At 36.8% G+C, this 22,663-nt stretch overlaps 2 protein-coding genes across 4 annotated transcripts; both read left to right on the top strand.

Annotated features, from left to right (window-relative positions):
• Positions 1-531: 531 nt before the first annotated feature.
• On the top strand, positions 532-11,263 carry LOC114240529 (protein D2). 3 transcript variants are annotated; one of them, XM_028171108.2, is made up of 5 exons: positions 532-909; positions 6,211-6,307; positions 9,518-9,641; positions 9,943-10,156; positions 10,720-11,263. In XM_028171108.2, the coding sequence occupies exons 2-5, from the start codon at positions 6,227-6,229 to the stop codon at positions 10,856-10,858; spliced, it is 558 nt and encodes a 185-aa protein (XP_028026909.1). In that variant the 5' UTR covers positions 532-909; positions 6,211-6,226; the 3' UTR covers positions 10,859-11,263. The 3 variants fall into 3 exon arrangements, with proteins under 3 accessions (XP_028026909.1, XP_028026908.1, XP_028026905.1); XM_028171107.2 differs by having other exon boundaries at positions 768-909; positions 6,189-6,307; XM_028171104.2 differs by lacking the exon at positions 532-909 and having other exon boundaries at positions 6,072-6,307.
• A 5,363-nt stretch (positions 11,264-16,626) lies between these two features.
• Positions 16,627-22,432, top strand: LOC149501358 (protein D2). Its single transcript, XM_089733563.1, has 4 exons — positions 16,627-16,849; positions 19,811-19,934; positions 20,376-20,589; positions 21,594-22,432. The coding sequence occupies exons 1-4, from the start codon at positions 16,691-16,693 to the stop codon at positions 21,730-21,732; spliced, it is 636 nt and encodes a 211-aa protein (XP_089589689.1). The 5' UTR covers positions 16,627-16,690; the 3' UTR covers positions 21,733-22,432.
• Positions 22,433-22,663: the final 231 nt, after the last annotated feature.

Below are 22,663 nucleotides of genomic sequence, written 5' to 3'. Positions count from 1 at the left end.
GAAACGAAACTAGCTATCAAATGTCAATAGCGGCTTTTGAAACGCGCTATTTCAGTAGCGAGCAATAGCGGGTTTTGTTTAGCAGTAAACTAATGTGCACGCGAACGAGCTAGCGTCGCGATTAATATTTCAGTAATTACGACTTTATTTGTAATTTATCTTTAAGGATAGGATATATTGGCTTTACTTCTTTAAAGAGTTCGTATCATACAAGATTTTTACAAGGTCTATAAACTTAATGCATATTAAACAACTAAACACTTTATATTTTTAACTATTCAATTGGTAATTAAACTTAAAACTTAGCGCCTCGTTTTTAATACACTTTATCGCTAAACGCGCGACTCGTAAATAACTGGTTCAAGGCCACAAAATTCGACTTCAACTTGTACTCATCATTTAATTTTTTAAATCTTATTTTAAGAGATTTAAGGGCTAAAGTCAAAGGTCAAATACATCTCAGTCGTGTGCGTGAAAGAGACAAAATGATGATTGTCTATTTCGATCGAACCGATGCTTACGCTGCGTGTCGCGATAGCTGTCGAACGAATATAGCCGAACGTTGTGTGATTTGTGTTCGTGATCGGTGACGTGATTGAGGTAGTAGATGTTAGCAGGTTATTGCAGTACGGCGAAACTAGCTAACCGCTATTTTGTCAATAGATAGTTTCAATAACCATTTACGTTGCGCAACGACCATGCCTATTGCCTACCGAACCAGTAAATTTCTCTGTGTTCCCTTTGCCTACCAATACACAAACCCAACTAAAAAACCTGTGGTCGGTGCGGTCCGGTATTTTATTACCTGTCAAAACTTTTTGTTTTGAAAATCTGCATCTACCTTTACTTTATCAGAAACTTGAACACAGTTGTTCATTTGTTTCAAGAATAACTTTTTCAGTATATTAGGTAAGTCTGTCATATTATTTAAGCTCACAGTTCTTGTTGACTACATTACAATGAAAATAATTTATATTTTAGGTGTTAGATCATTCTAGATGTTTGTTAGTTTATTTTATTTGCAAAATTACGTAATTGGTGATACTTAAAATTTGCAATTCTTTATCATAAGGTGACAAGAATAGATAGGAACCTACCTACTACAGCGCGATAAACTAAAACTTTTTACTGGGTAATGCTGCCTCATCCTTCTTGACGCGGTTTTATCAATATGTACATACCAAAATAGAAACTTAAACAATATAGTATTTTCCACAGATAACACACTTAATATTTAAAGAGTATTCTCTTCGGCTTAGGTGAATCTTAGACATAATTAAATCTGTACTTTTACCATTTAATCTCGCATGAAGCAAATTCGAAAACATAACAGTATTCAGATGTCGTAGAATAACACCTTAAAGCCGGCATATACGGGCTACTCGAGCAGATCGCCATTGATCAATATACACGGACCGCTCTTGCAGTCGTAGTCAACAGCTTGAAGCTGACATTGTTGCACTTACTCGTTGCGTTGACTTAACTGCTCGAGTAGTTGGCAATTTCAACTTTAATTCAAATCAGAAGCACTACTGCCGCTTGAGCTCATAAGACGACAACGGCGATGTAGAAAAAGAAAATAGAAATTTTTTCAATAAACAAACGAAGCAAGCGGGCGGAAAACGTGCGCGTCGTGGAATGAAGAGCGCCGGCGGAGGTAAAATAACTGCGCGTGAGCAGTTGACAGCTCGAGCAGTGTATGTTTGGCCATTACTTGACTACATGATGAAATTTCACCGTCCTGCCAAACCCCCGAATCAGTTGCAACTGCTCAAGTGGTTCTTGTATGTATTTATGTAGAAATCTGTAGTTCACAATGCAGTAGCGGGTCGAAGCAGTCGGTCCTAACAGCTTCAGGTTGTCCGTGTATGGCCATTAGACCACGAAGCCTGGAAATTTGCATTCAACACATTGAAAATAATATTAATAAACAACTTGAGATTTATATATAAAAGTAGTTTTAACTATCATAAGGTGTATTAAATGATGTCCTTTTGTTTTTGCCATAAACATTAATTACAACCCAAGCTGACTAAAAAACTATACATTTGTAATGTTCGATTATTTCAAGTAAATAATGAAAAAACTACTGAAAAAAATGCTAAGAAATGTTTCTACTATGTAATTAAAACTAAGGAAGAACCAAATTTATATAGTATGAATATAAATTGCAAGATCAGCAGATGATGTGCTGACCTGAAAAATAAAGCTTGAAAGTAATCAAGGTACCTACTGAAAATACTCAAACAAAATCTGATAAACATGTATACAAAAAAAGATTAACACAGAAATTATTTAAAGTAAAGCTGATGTAGTATGTGAAAGTATCAACAAGGAAATCCAAGTAAAAACATAAAGCAATTTATATAATAATAATATAACTAAACAAATACTCACAAGACTACCACAAGTAATTACACAAATAATAATTTTTGTGGATTTCATTTTTGTTACACAAGATTATTCCTTCACTGTGGAAAACGTTCATGAAAATGTGTGCTAAATACATTTTTCATTAGAAAATTTGGTACTAAACTGTAGGGTTCAAACAAGCACATTTCTCTATACATATGCACCAGTTGTCTGATGCACCCTTGACTCCACAACAATTTCATATTTTAAAACAGATCAAAACATTAAACAATAAAATTTTAATGGTGACGATTGATTTCATTCAGCAGTAACGTAATAAATTTTAATAACTGTTTTGTGGTAGAAATAAGCAAATTGGTGTGATTGAACCTTATGAAATTTCAACAACATTGTCAAACTGGCATTATTACGTACAAAAGGTGGTTTGTCTTCATAATTGAGCAATAAAAAACGTTACTAGGTAAAAGTAATTAAGAGTTCATTAACGGTAACATTTCTCAAACAGTCTAGTGCAACAAAAATTATAAAAAAATTCAATTACTTAAATCTGTTAAAAAAATTTTTGGTAATTGTATTAGCGACTATTTGATATATTAAGGTCTGTTCACCATGTCATAAAAATAATATAATATATCTTAAATACGAACACGAAAATAAACAATTTATGTTAAGTACACAGAAGGTAGAAGTGTTAGAAGATATATAGAAATAGAGGTTCCAAATATGTTCAATATTCCAAAAAAAGGCAGCATATGCAATAGATAATTGACAAGATCAAACAAAATACATTCCATGACACAAAGTAGATCTAACTGGTGGTATGTTTCAAATATTAAAGCTTTCTTAATTACATGACCCAAGCGGTCAGGTGTGATGGGTCTTGGAAGTAAATCCTGCATCTTGATTTCTCTCATTAGGTACATAAAATTACAGGCAATGAGTGAAATATTACATTATAATTATAACAAATAAAACATGTTTTCCTGACAAACAAAGCATAGCATAAGAACATACAAATAAAAAATTTATAAATGAAAAATGTTTAAGATAAAATATAATTATTATTATAGATAAGATAGAGTTTTTTCACTGCAGATGCACACAAAAGTTTGAAAGCAATTGGTATGTTGATAAAATTAAGAGTAAATACTAACATAAAAATAGTCATTATTTATATTTCTTATCTTAGAATTTTTATCACAATGTCTAATTTACTGATTTATTGCTACCTATTTTCTATAATAAACATATTAAACGTTTTGGGTATCATGATCAATGGGTGACTCAGTAAATATTCAAATAATGGGTAATAGGTACGGTATGTACGCTTCTAATAATAATGTTATTATTACTGAAGAATGGTTATTATAAAAGTTAGTCATTTGCACGTCATCCGTCAAGTAATGATTATGTCAAGATTATTGATACAATACTTGAAGAGATTTTATATAAATAGAGAGGTATGTTATTATACACAACATTCATTAACAATAGTGGCATTGTATGTGAGGAAAACATTATGAAAAGAGCAATTAATTGTAATTGTAAGCAACTTATAAATTAACACACAAAAAAGTGAGATAATGAAATGGAACAGATTAATCCCTATTAAAAAATAATAAAGGAACATCCTTATTGCCTTCTTCACAAATGGCGGCAGCACTAGCATACATAGCCGACTGAGTTTCTCGTCGGATCTCCTCAGTGGAATCGCGGTTCCGATCCAGCGGTAGATTCTGCGAAGTACCGCTCTTACTAGGGCTAGTGTTACTTTGTGAATTCTCTCAGGTTGAGCCCGTGAACTCACCTAGCTGTACGCGCGTATCTATTTTTTGGTACGAAGTTTTAGAGAGAAAAAATGCATACCATAAACAATTTTTGCCCCAGGCCATAAAATCTTAAAAAATAAAAAAAATCAACGGCCGCGAATTACCGGCCGAATTTCATGCGGACGAAGTCGCGGGCAAAAGCTAGTCGTGTAATAAAAATGAAACTCACAAAATTAATTGCTGGTGTGAGAGGATACGGTGCCAATCCCAATACGCTCTCCTCAAAGTGGCCATTTAGGTTGTGAAAATCATAACTCTGGCCGTTAAATTCGTTATACCGGATAGGGTCGATATATAATAAAAAAAATTAATGCACACTTTGTCTCTATGTATCTTATAGAACAGGAGTGGCCAGCCTGTGGATCGCGATCGACCGGTCGATCGTGGCTACAAGGCCTAAGCCGCACTACCTACGGTTTTTTTCCCGGGAGCGGTTAACCGCTGTAACCGCGAAACCGCTTAAGACGCACACACTACAATTATTAACCGCGAATTCGCCAACGATTTTCACGGTTTGAAGATGGATTTCAAAAGAGCGGCCTGTATTGTTGCTCGGATACTAAGAAATAGAAAAAAAATAACGTCAATGGAAATTTCACAGATGTTGGGTCCATCCACTTACTAGCCGTAGATTTGAGAAAAGTTTCTTTCATAAGAAATATCAAAATTTAAGAAAATACCTACCCAGAAAAATTTTTCAATTACTATCGGATGCCAGTAGACAGTTTCATGGAAACAAAATCTCGCAAATGTATTTGACATTTACATTTACATTTACGCATAGTGCGTGCACGGATATCTAGTACTGATTTTAAAACCGCGAAATGTTACAAAATTGTCGCGGAAAAAAACCGCAAGAAAATTTGTAATCCATAGAACTAGGTTTTTTGAAATGTCAAAATTTATGTCAAAAAATGAAAAAACCTTTCTCAAATCTACGGCTAGTAAGTGGATAGAGAAATTTTTCAATTAGTATCGGATGTCAGTAGCCAGCTTCGATAAAATCCTGCTAGATGTGCGTCCATACACCAACTTCATGGATAGAAATATTTCGCAAATTTATTTCACAATTCTTAAAAAACCGCCCGCGGCCACTCAAAGTGCGTGCACCTAGTTCTATGGATTACAATTTTTTCTGCGGTGTTTTTACGCGATAATTTTGTAACATTTCGCGGTTTAAAATAAATAAATAAATCTAATATTAAAAAAAATATATATATTTCATTTTAAAAAAAAAAGACATGCCCGCTGAGTTTCTTGCCAATTCTTCTCAGGACGGAGACTAGTTCTTGTGAATTGGCGGTAGTTCTTTTGACGTTCAACAAGTATGTACTTTCATTTATGTTGAATAATTTTTTTTTGATTTGATTTAAAAAATCAGTCGCAGGAAAGAACCGCAAGTGCGGCCGCTTGTATTCATTTTCTATTTTATAAACTCTAACAGTTTTGAACCGCTGCGATTTAACCGTAGTGCGGCCTAGGCTTTAGTTCAGTCGATCGTGGCAAGACAAAAAAAATATAAATACATAGATCAGACTGCGCAAGGTAATCACCAATTGCTGCACGCATCATCGTCATCTTGTATCATTTGTTAATTACCATTACGTCACATTATTTATCCTCTTTCCACACAATAGTTCTCTTTTATTATATAATTTACAACTTTATGTTAATCTTTTTAATAAAAGAAAATATACTCTTACTACTTATTTGTATACTGAACTACATTGTTTCATTAAGTTCCAAGAAATATCTTTGGTAGATCGTAGATTGTTTCGTCAGTAAACAGTTGATCTTGGTTCAAATTAAGTTGGTCACCCCTGCTATAGAACAATCCATTACCTTCGTATAAACATCAACAGTAATTCATTTCGACAGCCAGTCGCTCACTGATCTTCGGTCTGATCTCACGTCATCCACTTTTTCTTGTTTGTGAACGTCAAGAAATGGGTGCGTTAATCAGATGTGCGATTGTTTTGTTAACAGTCGCCACTATGGTCAATTTTAGGGTCTTGACCAGAGCGATGTCTACCGTAGCGAAATCCTTCGAGGCCAGCCAAGTGGTGCCTGATGTTATACCAAAAGCGCCGGCCGCTTTATTGCAGGTGAGTGAACTCTATATATACTGGTTGAAATTTCTAGAATAAGGCGCGAATGTTTATGAGCACCTAGTCCTTTTTTATGATTGAAGGATTACTAGTGGCCCGAAGGCCTGTTTAGTTTTTCACCAGGACAGTTTACGAACACGGGCTCAGCCAGAAACACCTATTCGCTTATTGATTCGATACTATATAATCAAAAAACAGCGCTGTGTTGCATAAAAGTGAAAGAGAGATCGGGAACTAAATGTTTCTCGTGATACCGATTGCATTTATGTACCTGCTATTAATAATTCAATGTTACAACGATAAAATACGTTGCACCATAATTGTTGACAGTTTTTCTTTTTCATTTGGCTAACTGTTCTTTCTGATTGGGCGGATCCCGTTTGCTGATTTAATGAAACCGAAATGGACATATTCTTTTTTATATATCATTTTCTATTGCATAGACGGACGAGCGAATGAACGGCCCGTCTACTGTAAAGTGGATATCGAGTCCATCATCATCATCATTCTCCTGCCCTTCTCCCAGTCACCTGGGGTCGGCGCCACTTGGTTTCTCCTTCCATACTCCTCTATCATATACAATTTCTTTGCAAACTCTCTTCTTGCATTATCCTTAGCCCTTATCGTCTTTCAACATTAATCATCTTTGCAACATTTATTTTTTATTTTTTACCAGTTACACAGTCTGTCTTTTAAGGTAATGTTTTTTCAACTTTCTCCAAATATGTAGGTTGAAATCTTTCTACCTTGTTCTCGTAATGGCCATTTTAGCCACAGTCTTTGGCCACATCATTACAACGTGCATGTCGTCATCCACCTTGAGACTTGAGGTCCATGTCTCAATTGTATAGTAATCACGCAAATTATATTTTTTGCGAGATTTGAACACCGGTATAGGCATACCTATAGCTCGATAAGATTACATCGGGTTTCTCGTGATAAGGCGCTAAAGTTTATTGTATTATATTGATTCTCTGCTTCTATTTTAACAATATTTAACTGCTTGCGCACTCTCAAAGTCTATTCATAACAATTCTAACCCATATCATTTAAGGGATAACATCATCCAACTGTTTCAATAAATAACAAAACTGTTCGCGCTGGCCTTTCCTAACGTTATTTAATACGGAAATCATTAGTAAATTTGACTGTTGATTGCTGATGACCTCCAAAGATCCATAGTCAAGTACCGGTCGGTACGGCTTCTTTGCAACTCCGGTCAATTCCGGCGTGGATCCACATATCACTGATTCGTGGTATTGTGGTTAGCGCCGGATCGGCTGCTCAGAATTACGGTACTAGTGTAAGACTCCACTTCCAACGGTCAGGAAATAATACACAGATTGCAGTAGTTTACTTAATTCTGTATTGCTTTATTTGTAACTCCACTTTTACAATCTCCAGACATCTGCTCACTACCGAATACACTGATTTCTGTGTCGTTTTTTCAGACTACCGCCTTTTTTATTATGTCACGTCCCCACTACTGCCATTGCTCCCACTAACAGTGTTGCTATTTGACAATCCTTAAGTTTAACATGATACATTTTATTATTTTTGTTTTAATTATTTTACAATAAACCTTACACTAGCTACATCCGTCAATAAGCGAGTAATGCGATTCAGTAACATTTTGACTTACCAGCAATAAAATGAATCACTCTAAAGGCATTGGGTTCCTTTTCGTGTTGCTTTCGTGTGCGACCGAAAGAGCTACATCTATTAGCATTGTATTTGCATTGTAGACGAGATTTCCCCCTCAAAATCGTCGTGACCTTTCGTTTATTGTGTTATTGCATATTTTTAAAACATTATTCATTTGTGATCTAAAATTGAGTAAGATGTCTTTAGGAGTTTGATTTTTTAATCTTACGAAAAACGCTTACTGACAATGCGCAAACAAGAGAATGAGTATCAAGAACCAAGGAATAATATTGAAGGAGGATTGATAGGAATAATAGTGACCTATCTGGAACCCATATAGCAAACCTGACTGATACAAATGTGTACCACAATCATATTCCTGCGGAAAAGCATCCACATGTTCCGGTCTAAGAGCAAGACAGCCTTTACAGTACAATCTGTTATTGATTATAATAGAGTAATATCTCAAGCGTCAATGCTTTTACCGATTCTAGTAAAATAATCAATCGCATATTCTTGTAACTGGACATACCGAATCATTGGAAATAAATTATCAATGTCATATGACAATTTAATATGTTGGTTCCAACATGTGCACACGGCCTTAAACCATTAGCTGGTATTGCTAGTGGTAATGATGAAATAACGAGTACCTAGTTAAATAACACTAGTTAGTGTACACGAGAAAATAAGCTGTGTTTCTTTTTTTAAATTGCATACAATTTTAACTGTCATAGTTCCATCATTTATTGTTCGGAACACATAATTTGTGTGCCTAAGTGATGATGATTGTCAATGTAGCGAAGCCCGATTGATAACCAGTCTTATGATTATTTTATAAGATAGCAAACGGGTACGGATTGGCGACAGGATTTCAAAACGCGCTAAATGTTCAAACTTGTTCTGTATTGTATTTGTTGCATAGATGGATAAACTAGCTCACAGTCCACCGGAGGTTATAGACATTTCAACGTGAATGCTGCCAAATCTGCGAAGACATACGGTCGAAATCTCAATTATGTTGTATAACGGCTGCCCCACCGTCCAAACCGAAGTGCCTAACCTGCTTTGCTGCAAAAAGTTTACAATATAATACGGCAATCCTATTGTGGATAAATTGATTTGTAGATAAGATTTGAATGGCACTCAATAATAGGATGGAATTATTAAAATAAGGACCTGGGGACGCAACTGCCTGAAACTCTTAAGAATCTTGTCTTTTTTAGGCTAAGTTCAAAGTTCCATTTTATGTACAACTTTGGGCAGAGCGGAGTCTCCTAACATAAGTATTATTTACCTAAAAGGAGCCTTCAACCACTAATTAATAAGGACCAATTATATCTGTCAATAAACATTTTTGTCCTTTCATTTACCAATATTGCCATTCATCCCGGCGCTGCGCAACATCTAGCCAGTTCGACACTTAGAGCTCACGTAAATTTCCTTCCCAAATAGCACATAATAATATGAATAAAATAATTCTACATTACTATGAGGATCTCTCGGGTTGAAACAAAAGTGAACTGAACTGGAAGGATGGTGTAGTACTACGTACATTTTCAGGTGAAATACCCAAGCGGAGTCGAAGTTAAAGAAGGTAATGAGCTGACTCCAACTCTGGTGAAAGACGAGCCTTCAGTGAAATGGGACGCGGAGCCAGGACAGTACTACACTCTGGCCATGACCGGTAAGCAACTTAGGCGCTTATATTGTTCGCAAAGATTAGGGTTATTTGACCAAAGGGTTTTAGCCCTTTGGTCAAATAACCCTAATCTTAGCAATCGGTGTTTAATTACAAGATGTTTACTACTACTGTCTCACAAGAGATCACTTCCCCTATAATTTGTACATAAGATCATCGATAAGCACTAATCTTGTATCAAATTGAGACTACAATTCAAATGAATATACATTCACATCTATTGGGATCGCCAGTTCATTCATAAAGAAAGAGGAATAGTTGAGACAAAAATCGTCTCCCTGAACAGACCCTGATGCGCCGTCCCGTAAAGAACCCACATTTCGCGAATGGCACCACTGGCTGGTTGGCAACATCCAGGGCAACGAGGTAAACTCCGGCGAAACATTGTCCCAGTACGTGGGCTCTGGACCTCCGGAAAAGACAGGCCTGCACAGATACGTGTTCCTCTTGTACAAACAACCATCGAAGCTCACATTCGACGAGCCGAGACTCACTAACACGTAAGTTTTAAACTTTTTTTATTGCTTAGTTTGGTGGACGAGCTCACAGCCCTGGTGTTAAGTGGTTACTGGAGCCCATAGACATCTACGTAACGTATTACAACGTAAATGCGTCACCCACCTTGAGATATGAGTTCTAAGGTCTCCCGTGTAGTTACAACGGCTGCCCCACCCTTCAAACCGAAACGCATTACTGCTTAACGGCTGAAATAGGCGGCAGGGTGGTGGCACCTACCCGTGCGGCCTCACAAGAGGTCCTACCACCTAATTATGCAAATTATAATTTTTTTGAGAGTTGATTTTTATTACACGATGTTATTCCTTCGCCGTGGAAGTCAATCGTGAACATTTGTTAAGTACGTATTTCATTAGAAAAATTGGTACCCGCCTGCGGGATTCGAACACCGTTGCATACGAATCCACCGGACGTCTTATCTTTTAGGCCACGACGACTTCTTTATATTAAGCTGAAATTCGTTACCAAACAAAATATATAACGAAAAATGTATCTCAACATTCTAGCGCTGATGATATAACGACAAATAATCAAACTAATTCCACAGTTCGAGCGACAAACGTGCCAATTTCAAAATTGCCGAGTTCGCCAAGAAGTACAACCTAGGGGATCCGATTGCGGGCAACTTCTACGAAGCGCAGTATGACGACTATGTCCCTATTCTGTACAAGCAGCTCGGTGCTTAAATACGCATTTTTATGTGTCGATACGATACGACAGGGACTCTTGCTAAAATCCTTTATAGTACTTTCTAGGATAGGTGTTTTCAAAGATTCAATAGACCAAGAGAACATTTATATACTTTATATTTTATATGTTAATTTTTAAACTGTTACAAATAATTTTTCATTTGGCAACACTGTGTTGTGTAGTATCACATCACTATAACTAATAGGTATTATAGTACTTCTTAGGTGCATGTAAACCCGTGTCGTATCGCACCATACAAAAACAATTCAGCGTCATTTATAACTTTCGTTATAGAAATTGAGACTTAAACGTTGGATTCGATGACCAGTTTTGCATTGTATTAGATTTAAGCGAATTAAAAGTGTTTGCAGATTTCTAGAAATTATAATATGAATAATAAAGTTTGCATTTTATTTAATAACTCCTATTTATTGTAATAAGGTGTAGTGGAATTAATACAAATGTCGAAGCTTGAATTTAATTATACACTTACCTCAAAGGGGATGGCCCATTTTAGGCCCAAAGCGGACAATAGATTATAGAAAAAATACTTAGTGCATTAATTTTGTCATAAATAAATATGCATTTACTTTCTTGCAAATAAGCGCCACTATAGTTTACAATAAGTAGTTTAAAAAAAGTAACTCTATTGAAAAAACAAGAATTTTTATTTTTGCGGGAAAAATATTGCCAGCTTCAAATCCTTTTACGTATGAAGTAAATATTTTGAGTATATAAATAAAACATATAAATAAATCATTTTAAGTATTATCATTAATCAAACGATTTTAATGGATTTTATGCACATAAAATAACATCGAAGACATACCCATTGGACTTTAACTTGTAACTATACTTGAGACCTTAGAACTTATATCTCAAGGTGGGTGGCGCATTTACGTTGTAGATGTATGTGGGCTCGAGTAACCACTTAGCAACACCAGGGTGGCTGTGAGCTCGCCCACCCATCTAAGCAATAAAAAAAACTTTACTAGTATTGTTATTTAAATATGTACAACTAAAACAAAAACATAAAAAATAATGTGTACTCGTAAAAAAAAGATTAAGATATAAATCAATTATCGGTTATTTAAAAAAATAATCGATATATGAATTTCATGTAATTATTTTTCTTTATACTGACAACACTGAATTTAATCTGACTGACTGATACTTCGCTTGCTGCTTGTGGTGTTGTGCTTGCGTACAAAATCGATGTGTTTTGATTTTTCTTCGATTTATTTTACTTTTATCAATAACGTTTCATACTACGACTAAAAAACATTGTGTGAATTGTGGTTTTACCCTGACCGAGATTTAAAACCGTGTATATGCTCTCCTTTGCTATTTTTAGATGATACTAATTGTGTATGAAGATGAAGAAAATATAGATATTTAAAGAATTAAGTGTGTTTTTATACCCTATTGGATAAAAATAAATTAGGAACATCTTAAACATTAAGAAAAGAAAAGTTCTTGAAGTATCTCACAATCCGACACTTATTTATATAGAAAATTAACCTCAAAACGAGTTTTTATTTTTATTATATTTTTTATAATAGTGGCGTCAATTTCAATATATTTTTTAGATATCCAATACATTTAAGAATTTGAATCAGTACATTTTTATAGTAATATTTGATGTCCATCTTGGGCCTAGCACACTATGGAGAGTGGGCAATCCCCTTTATATTACACTATGGTTATGGCTTACGGTAACATTCGATGTCTTTTCCATTGTATTTTCTTTTATTGAACAGACGAATGAACGAGATCGCGGCCTATCTGGTATTAAGTGCATACCGAAGCCCGTAGACATCAACAGTTTAAATGCCACCTTGAAACGCGAGTTGTGATGCTCAATTTTACAGACCAACAGCTGTGCTACATTCAAAATGGAACGCATCAGAAAGAAGCAGGGTGGTAGTGCCGCTTAAACAATGTGACATGCCCCTTAAGCAACGACGTCTACAAAATGTCTGAAGGTTCTATGAGTAATGCCCTGTAGTACTATTGAAATGTGATAGTAATGAATTTACGACATCTTTTTACCACCGCATCTCCAGACACTGAAGTATGTAGAAAGAATTACGCCACTTCGCTCTAGTGTTTCCACAATGAGGGCAAATTCCCCATTTGAGGGGAAATTAGGGTCCATAGGGGGAGAAAAAGGGGAAATTGTGGGAAATCATGTGTTCCATTTTTTATGGACTTTACCGTGGACTAGCGTGTTGTATAAGAGAAATAGTGACAACACGTGCAGGTGGCGCTGCCGTATACTTACCCTTATTTCCATTTACTTTAAGGCCCAAAATACAAGGGCGGGATGATAAGTAACTAGCCTAATAATGAAACACTTATCTTTCCATGATAAAATTAATTTGATTTTTCGACATAGTCTCCGTGAACCTCTACGCACTTATTCCACCTTCGTTCTAAAGCAGTAATGCCTTCCATAAAATGATTTCTTTCGGGGCCTGCAAAATACTCCTCTACAGCGGCTATGACTTCATAATTTGTGACAAATTTCTGTCCGCCTAAAAAGTTTTGAGCTTAGGGATTAGTGGAAGTCTGATGACGCTAGATCAGGCGAATAAGGTGGGTGGGGTAGCAAATCATACTTCAATTTGTTGATTTTTGATAGCTTTAACACATGTGTGAGCCCTAGCGTTGTCTTGGTGGAAGATGTTTTTTTTTTCGCCAAACCTGGTCGTTTTTGCTGAATACATTGATTAAGATTATCTAGAAGATTAGCGTAGTATTCTCCATTAATCGTTTGACCTTTATGAAGGTAATCTATCATCAAGATCCCATCTGCATCCCAAAAGACGGAAGCCATCACTTTTCCAGCAGACTTTACAGCCATGGCTTTTTTGGACACGGGCATCGCGATTGCGTCCACTGTTTTGATTGAATTTTTGATTCTGACATGTAATAACGAACCCATGTTTCATCCGTTGTTACAAATCAACGTAAAAAATCGGCTTAATTACTCTGAAACGGTCCAGACATTCTTTTGAGTTTTGCACCCGACTCCTTTTTGATCGTACGTAAGCAATCGCGGCACCCAACGGGCCGATAACTTTTTCATATTTAATTCCTCACTTAGGATATGATGTACCCGTTCTTTTGAGATACCTGTACTGTCAACTATTTTATATAAATTCAATCGTCGATCTGTTAAAACCATATCATGTACTTTCACGACCATTTCCGGAGTCGTGACGCTTTTTGGACGTCCGGGGTGGGCTTCATCTTGGACACATGTACGACCGCGTTTAAACTCATCCATCCAGTTTTTTACTGTGGCATAAGAAGGAGCACATTCACCCAAAACATTCTTTAACTCGTCATAAGTATCTTCCCCTCCATGCCCTTCATGTGACGAAACTTTATCGCCGCTCTTTGTTCAATTTTATCGATTTTGGTAACACTTGACGAAATATATTTTCAAATCACAAAAAATCAATAAAATTTCACGCCACCAAATTCAAATTTAGAACACAGGTGGCCAGCAATACGATTTTAAAAATTACATATATATATTTTTTAATTTATTTTTTTAAATAGCAGAGGCTAGTTACTTATCATCCCGCCCTCGTGTTATTCTGTGCTAAATGTATGCGCTGATTGCGTAAACTCACTTGGAATAAGACATCTCTTATTGGTGAGTATACAGTACTATACAGCCGCAAGTTTTACAGATTTCTGGTGAGGCTATAAATAAAATACGAATCGTTTAATTATACTTTATTCATGCTTAGTCTATTTTTTTTTATTCGCTTGCAGTTGCATTGAACTGTACAAACTCAAGGTGTAGTATTACTAGCTGATTTTTCATTAGTTGTACAGGAAGTTGTTCCCGTTCTTTTCAAGCCAGATTTTACACAGGATTAGTGCAACCGTTTCATTATCCAGCCTATTGCGTTTATCTGTTTTGATATTTTATAGATCACTAAATAGCCGTTCTACGGCAGCATTGGAAAAGGGTAGTGGCATAAAAAGTTTACCAAAATTGGCAGTTGCAGGAATTTGGGTCTTCCGAAAACATTATTTTTTTTAAACAATTCTTTGCAGTATCCATGGAATCGTTACAATCTGCAATCGATAAAGAATTTTTTTTTTGTTACTACACTATGGCCAAAAGTAAAAACTACAGCAGAAAAATTTTTGAGGCGAAAAAAGCCCTGAGAAGTGGAAATTTGAATTGAGGCGTGGGGAAAGGAAATAATTAAAGTGGAAACACTGCTTCGCTCATTCCGTTCCATCTTGCCAGACAGTAGCATCGTAATGAACTCCTTCCGTGGTGTTTTCGAAGCGCCGGTTCAACGTTTGGACTTACTGATTTACTGATGCCCAGCGACGGTAATTACGGGGTCCTAAACATGTGTTTTAGACTGTTTGTTTGTTGACGTGTTTTATGTAGGTATAAAATTCAGATGCACACGCCCTATCCCGTGTCAGCTCTAAAGCCCGTTTTTCCGTGGATATAGCAGAGATGACGTCAGCACTGTTCACAGTATCGTGGGTATTCTGAACCCTTATCCTGAACCGGAAACCGGACTTCATCGTTACATCTTTCTCGTCTATGAACAACCCGAAAATTTACAATTTGAAGAATTTTTTGCTTAGATGTGGGAACGAGCCCCCCTGGTGTTAAGTGGTTACTGGAGCCCATAGACATCTACGACGTAAATGCGCCACCCACCTTGAGCTATAAGTTCTAAGGTCTCAAGTATAGCTACTGTGTAACCTATACTTGGGGTTTTTGGTTGAAAAGGTTGTCAACTAGCTCAGTTGCTAGAAAATGCTACTTTTAATATTTATCTACTTGGTTACATTAGATACCGGCCAGCTGCCACTGAGGTTTAAAAGAATCCTAAATGTAAAAGTTTAAAATAATTCGTAATCATATATGTATATATTTGTCTACAGATTTGAAGTTTTTTTTTAGAAATACCTAGTGCTTTTTAGCAACACTTACGTAAATAGTAATAAAAACGTCATTCTAATTTCATGTAAGAATACAATATGTATTCATAAAAAAAAACCTATTTGCTCTTTATTTCAATAAATAAAAATGTTAATAATCTTCTTGACACATTTATTACCTGCTTCGTCTACACAGTTTGTACTTTAAGAAATAATAAATATTTCATAATTTTTATTTGATTACATAATTTTGTTTAAATAGCTCAGTATACATAAATTTACAGTATATAACTTGACAGTATATAACTTTATGACTTTATTTATTTACTCGGCTCAAGTGGGTCGTGAGATCGTCTAAGCAATAAAAAAATATATAAGCAAGAGAGAGATCTCTCTTGTTTACCTATATATTTGTAATAATATAAGTAATGGAGAGAGAGAGTAAAAAATCCTAAAATACAACTTTTAGATTTTCATAGTTTTGTATTTTTACGCTATGATGATTATTAGGACCAACGAAGGACCTACCTCCCGCTTGTTAACAAATGACTTCCACGATGAACGAATAATAATATGGTGTAATAAAAATGAAACTTGCAAAATTAAAATTTCGATTAATTCTCGGTGTGAGAGGACGCAATGCGAATCCCAATACGTTCTCCTCAAAGTGGCCATTTATGCTATGAAATTCATAACTCTGGCCGTTAAATTCTTTCTACCGGATAGGGTCGATAAAAGAAAAAGAAAAAAACACACTTTCGTGTTCACTTATCCTATAGAAAAATGCATTACTTTTATGTAACCATCAACAGAAACTCATTTAAACAGACAGTCGCTCACTGATCTTCGATCTGATCGCGTGTAATTCACACTTTCTTGTTTTTGAACGTCAAGAAATGGGTGCGTTAATCAGATGTGCGATTGTTTTGTTAACAGTCACCACTATAGTCGATTTTAGGGTCTTGACCAGAGCGATGTCCACCGTAGCGAGGTCCTTCGAGGCCAGCCAAGTGGTGCCTGATGTTATACCAAAAGCGCCGGCCGCTTTGTTGCAGGTAAGTGAAGTCTTTAAAATATACAGGCTGATATTTTTTTTCCTACCTATGCTGATAGCCTTGAGAGGCTATTTCAGCTTCACCCTAACGTGTAGGTGAGCTCACGGGGCACAAACCGGAGTGTTGCTAACACTAGCCCTAGCAAGAGCAGTGCTTCGCAGATTCTACTGTCGGATCGGAAGCGCGACCCACTGAGAAGATCCGGCGAGATACTCAGTGGACTGACACCGGTTGAAATATCTAGAATTAGGCATGAGAACTAGTTAAGCTAATGTCTACAATTAATTTAATTCCCAAATTTCTTTTCAATCCTAGTGGTATTGAAGCATGCTAACGGACTACTGAAAACCACAATCTTTTGTGTGTTTAGGTTCGTCTTCATTCTAGAACAAGGATTGTCTAGAAGAGATAGTCCTTACGTTCGCGAGTTGTACCACTTTCATTTGTCTAAACATTAAGATTCTACAATAAAGATTCATCCTCTACCTAAAAGTTCATCGGTATTCGGCAATATCAAATGTTCTCGCGAATATTTACCAGCACCTAGTTCCTTGATTGAAGGATTACTGGTGGCCCGGAGGCCTTTCCAGTTTCATCAGGACAGTTTGCGAACACGAGCTCAGCCAGGAGGAGTGGGATTTTGTAACAAACCTAGTCGCTTATTGATTCGGTAATACATAGTTAAAAAAACAGCGTTAAGATGCATAATAAAAGGGATGCGTGATCACGCCAGCTATTAGTAGGTCGATCGTGAAGTAAAATGTTTGTCGTGACACCGATTGGATTTATGAACCTGCTATTAAATTCAATGTTACAACGATAAAATACGTTGCATCATAATTGTTGACAGTTTTTCTTTTTCATTTGGCCAAGCGTTCTTTCTCATAGGGCGGATCCCGTTTGCTGATTCAATGAAACCGAAATTGACATATTCTTTTTTATATATTTTGTGGTCGTCGTGGCCTAACGGATAAGACGTCCGGTGCATTCGTGTTGAAGCGATGCAACGGTGTTCGAATCCTGCAGGCGGGTATCAATTTTTCTAATGAAATACGTACTCAACAAATGTTCACGATTGACTTCCACGGTGAAGGAATAACATCGTGTAATAAAAATGAAACCCGCAAAATTATAATTTGCGTAATTACTGGTGGTAGGACCTCTTGTGAGTCCGCGCGGGTAGGTACCACCGCCCCGCCTATTTCTGCCGTGAAGCAGTAATGCGTTTCGGTTTGAAGGGTGGGGCAGCCGTTGTGACTATACTGAGACCTTAGAACTTATAGCTGAAGTTGGGTGGCGCATTTACGTTGTAGATGTCTATGGGCTCCAGTAACTACATAACACCAGGTGGCTGTGAGCTCGTCTACCCATATAACAAAAACAAAAATAAAACCTACAATTTTTCATAATCATGCTTATATGTATATTGCAATTTATTTAAAATACTTATTATTACATTTTGATGCAAATCCGGCCTATCCATTTTCAACCATAGATAACAGATGGCTTGGTAATCTTTATTTTTGCGTGTATTGTTTTTTTGCCTAATCAAATTCAAATTAATGAAAACTTAAACCTCCATTGCTCCATAATAACTATGGTAAGCTTAGGCCACTTTATATCAAATAAAAAATAAATTATGTATCTTCTTCGAATTAATAGACTTTTAATTTTTCCGTAAGTAGTAAAACGTTCAATTAAAAAGTCCACAATCCAAAAAAGTTAACTACCTACCTCATAAAAACAATCGAGCTATAAAAACTGTGTTTTAACCGGTTTCTAATTGTTTTTGAAAAAGAAAATCAAGTTTTTTTTTCTTATCTATCAAAATGTGTTTCCTTTAATTAGTCAGGAATAGAAAACAGTCATAAACTACAACAGCGGAAACGATATCAACCCTTAATAAAAAGTCAAAGACTGATAACTTTTTTTGTTTAGTAGCAGCCACTGGTGTAGAATAATAGACTTTATCAACGTTTGATCGAGCCAAATCTGCGAGCCCATAAAAATATCGTATGGATGATTGATGCAAATGCGAATATTTTGAGAAACATTCCATAGACACAACCCACTGAGTTTCTCGCGCAATCCGCTCAGTGGGTTACAATTTGGATCCGGTGATAGATTCTGCGAAGCACTACCCAGGCATTCCCGATCTTGTGGACAGAATGGAAAGCAGTCGACGTCGCCCAAAACACGTCATTTCGGATCCTCCCAACCCAATAACGGTGCTTTTAGGTACCTCAAGCACCGGTCATCGTTCTCGTTGAGCCCAACGAATAAATTAACCCACAGACACAGCCCACTGAGTTTCTTGCCGGATCTTCTCAGTGGGTCGCGTTTCCGATCCGGTGGTAGGCAAGGCACGGCTCTTGCTAGGGTTCGTGTTAGCAACGTCGTCAGATTTGAGCCCCGTGAGCTCACGTATTAGTTAAGATTACGCTGACATAGCCTCTCAAGGCTATCAGCTTAGGTAGGAAAAAAAAACTGCCCAGGTCTGCGTTAGCAAACTCTCAGTTGAGCCCCGTGAGCTTACATACCAGCCAGAGAGTAACTGGAATTGACCCTTAGACAACTATGAATAAAAGTTTAATATTTTACGCTGAACGGCTAATAATCTCGCTAAGTAGACAGAAGTTCAAAAGGTTGTTCTGAACATAAATATTTATGCACTTATTTATTTATATATGCATTTATTACTGGTGGTAGAACCTCTTGTGAGTCCGCACGGGTAGGTACCACCGCCCTGCCTATTTCTGCCGTGTAGCAGTAATGCGTTTCGGTTTGAAGGGCGGGACAGCTGTTGTAACTACACTGAGACCTTAGAACTTATGTCTCAAGGTGAGTGGCGCATTTAGGTTGTAGATGTCTATGGGCTCCAGTAACCACTTAACACCAGGTGGGCTGCGAGCTCGTCCACCCATCTAAGCAATAAAAAAAAAATAAAAAAAACATTTTCAGGTGAAATACCCAAGCGGAGTCGAAGCTAAAGAAGGTAATGAGTTGACTCCAACTCAGGTGAAAGACGAGCCTTCAGTGAAATGGGACGCGGAGCCAGGGCAGTACTACACTCTGGCCATGATCGGTAAGCAACTTGCTTACTTACTATTCGCAACTAAAACCCTTAGGTCAAAAGTGGTTTAATTACAAGATGTTCACTACCGCTGCCTCTTAAGAGATCCCTTCGCCTATAATTTGTACATAAGATCATCGATAAGCACTAATCTTCTATCATTAAGTTGAGACTTCAATTTCTTGAGATGAACAGCGTCATTTACACATGCACATCTATTTTTGATAACGCCATCTTGTTGTGTCTTTAAAGCGATTAGTTGCCCTCAATTAAGATAAATAGTATTATTATTATTTATTATTATTATCGCCCCCGAAACCCCTAAATTTTATGAAAATCATTGGAGCCGTTTCCGAGATTCAGATTATATATATACTAATATACAAGAATTGCTCGTTTGAAGGTATAAAAATCATCATCATCAGAAGGTATAAACATCGTCTCCCTGAACAGACCCTGATGTGCCGTCCCGTAAGCTGCCCATAAATGGTGAATTCCAACACTGGCTGGTTGGCAACATCCAGGGCAACGACGTATGCTCCGGCGAGACTCTGTCCCAGTACGTGGGCGCCGCACCTCCGATAGGAACTGGCCTGCACAGATACGTGTTCCTCTTGTACAAACAACCATCGAAGCTCACATTCGACGAGCCGAGACTCCCTAACACGTAAGTTTTAAACGTTTTTTTGCCTACTTAAGCTGATAGCCTTGATAGGCTACATCAGCGTCGCTTTAACTAGTAGGTGAGCTCACGGGGCTCTAACCTGATGACGTTGCTAACACGAACCCTAGCAAGAGTCGTGCTTCGCAGAATCTACCACGGGATTGGAAACGCGACCCACTGAGAAGATCCAGCGAGAAACTCAGTGGGCTGTATCTGAGGGTTAATTTACTCGCCGAGTCCTTCGTCGCAAGCGACGGGTTCGACGAGAACGATGACATTTTAAACAATTTGTAAAGAAGCACATTAACTTTTCTTTCAATACAACCTCATCTACTTTTTATTCCCTACTAGCGACCCGCCCTCGCTTCGCTTCGGAAACTGTAATTTATTATTGATTTCCCCACTATTTAATGGATGTTATTATATATATAAATCTTCCTCTTCAATCACTCTATCTATTAAAACCGCATCAAAATCCGTTGCGTAGTTTTAAAGATTTAAGCATACATAGGGATATAGGGACAGAGAAAGCGACTTTGTTTTGCTAGTGATGATTCACTGGTAGCCTAAGAGGCTATTTCAATTTTGCGCGGACGGGATTCAATTTTGACATCTATAATAATATAGTAATATGAAGCTGTTCGGCCAATTAACCTGGAATGGAAATAGTCATGGGCATGGAAATAGTCAAAGCATGCTTATACTTGTTTGGTTATTTTAAAGAGTGTATTTTATATGGCTTAAACTGGCATATACGTAAACGGTGAACACTCATGGGCATACCTCAAAAGTAGCAATGACACGCTTGCAGTTTCTATTTGTAAGATATTTTGAGGAGTAAAAATTAACATTCGACTTCTGCCGGACTTACTAGTTTTGAAGGGCGGGTTAGACGTGATACAATGTAATTTGACCTCACGTTTCAAGGCGATTAGCAGAATTTAAAAATTAATCTCAACATCCTAATGACGATGATATGACGAGAAGTAATCAAAATAATTCCACAGTTCGACAGTCAAACGAACCAATTTCAAAATTGCCAAGTTCGCCAAGAAGTACAACCTAGGGGATCCGATTGCGGGCAACTTCTTCGTAGCGCAGTTTGACGACTACGTCCCTATTCTGAACAAGCAACTCGGTGCTTAAATACGCATTTTTACGATTGTCTGTGTCGATACGATACGACAAGGATTCACACTTTATTTTCAAAGATTCAATTGATCAAGAGAACATAATACTGTATACTTTTTTATATTTCGTACTAGCTGACCCGGCAGACTTCGTAGTGTCTCAATCGATAAATAAAAGACCTAAGCTTTTGTATAAAATAAACGTAAAACAAACAAAAGGAATCCGTCCGACGGGGGATACATCAAAGGAAAAACAATATTGTTATTTTTATTTAATTCCGCGAATTTTCATATTTAGCTACCTTTTAAACCTTCTCTGGAATTCCACAAATAATAGCCAAACTGGTCCAGCCGTTCTCGAATTTTAGCGAGACTAACGAACAGCAATTGTTTTATATATAATAATATATATACAGAAGATAGAAGATGTTATTGTTAAAATTGCTTCAAATAACTTCTTAAAACCTGGATACTATTATACTATGTTTGGCATCTGTGCTGTGTAGGATCACATTACTATAACTGATAGCTATTTTAGTATTTCTTAGATGCATGTAAATCCGTGTCGTATCGTATCATTCAGCGTCATTTATAACTTTCGTTATAGAAATGGGAGAAAAAATTCATTGGATTCGATGACCAGTTTTGCATTGTATTAGATTTAAGCGAATTAAAAGTGTTTGCAGATTTCTAGAAATTACATGAATTCTAAAGTTTGCGTTTTGTTTTATTTGAACTCTTATTTATTGTAATAAGGTGAAAGTATTAAAGTGTAGTCTACATAGAATAATTTAAATTTTTATTGCCTGTGTATGCAGACGAGCATAAGGTTCACTTAATGGTAACTGGTTAGCGCCACTCATGGACATCAGCAATGGCAAGGGCACAGTCAAGTCGCTGCCTACCATTGAGTACTCTCCACAAGCCTGGTTTTAAGAAGGACATGT

The sequence above is a fragment of the Bombyx mandarina genome, chromosome 16 (genome assembly GCF_030267445.1).
Source record: "Bombyx mandarina strain Sakado chromosome 16, ASM3026744v2".
NCBI lineage: Eukaryota > Metazoa > Arthropoda > Insecta > Lepidoptera > Bombycidae > Bombyx > Bombyx mandarina.
The sequence above is the reverse complement of the archived record's forward strand: the minus strand, read 5'-3'. Positions and strand labels throughout refer to the sequence as shown.

What these genes read in the sequence shown, in the direction of transcription:
- LOC114240529 (XM_028171104.2), top strand. Translation starts at nt 6,149, where the DNA reads ATGGGTGCGTTAATCAGATGTGCGATTGTTTTGTTAACAGTCGCCACT. An exon ending in CGCCGGCCGCTTTATTGCAG is followed by an intron (nt 6,308 to 9,517) that starts GTGAGTGAACTC and finishes GTACATTTTCAG; the next exon opens with GTGAAATACCCAAGCGGAGT. An exon ending in CTACACTCTGGCCATGACCG is followed by an intron (nt 9,642 to 9,942) that starts GTAAGCAACTTA and finishes CTCCCTGAACAG; the next exon opens with ACCCTGATGCGCCGTCCCGT.
- LOC149501358 (XM_089733563.1), top strand. Translation starts at nt 16,691, where the DNA reads ATGGGTGCGTTAATCAGATGTGCGATTGTTTTGTTAACAGTCACCACT. An exon ending in CGCCGGCCGCTTTGTTGCAG is followed by an intron (nt 16,850 to 19,810) that starts GTAAGTGAAGTC and finishes AAACATTTTCAG; the next exon opens with GTGAAATACCCAAGCGGAGT. An exon ending in CTACACTCTGGCCATGATCG is followed by an intron (nt 19,935 to 20,375) that starts GTAAGCAACTTG and finishes CTCCCTGAACAG; the next exon opens with ACCCTGATGTGCCGTCCCGT.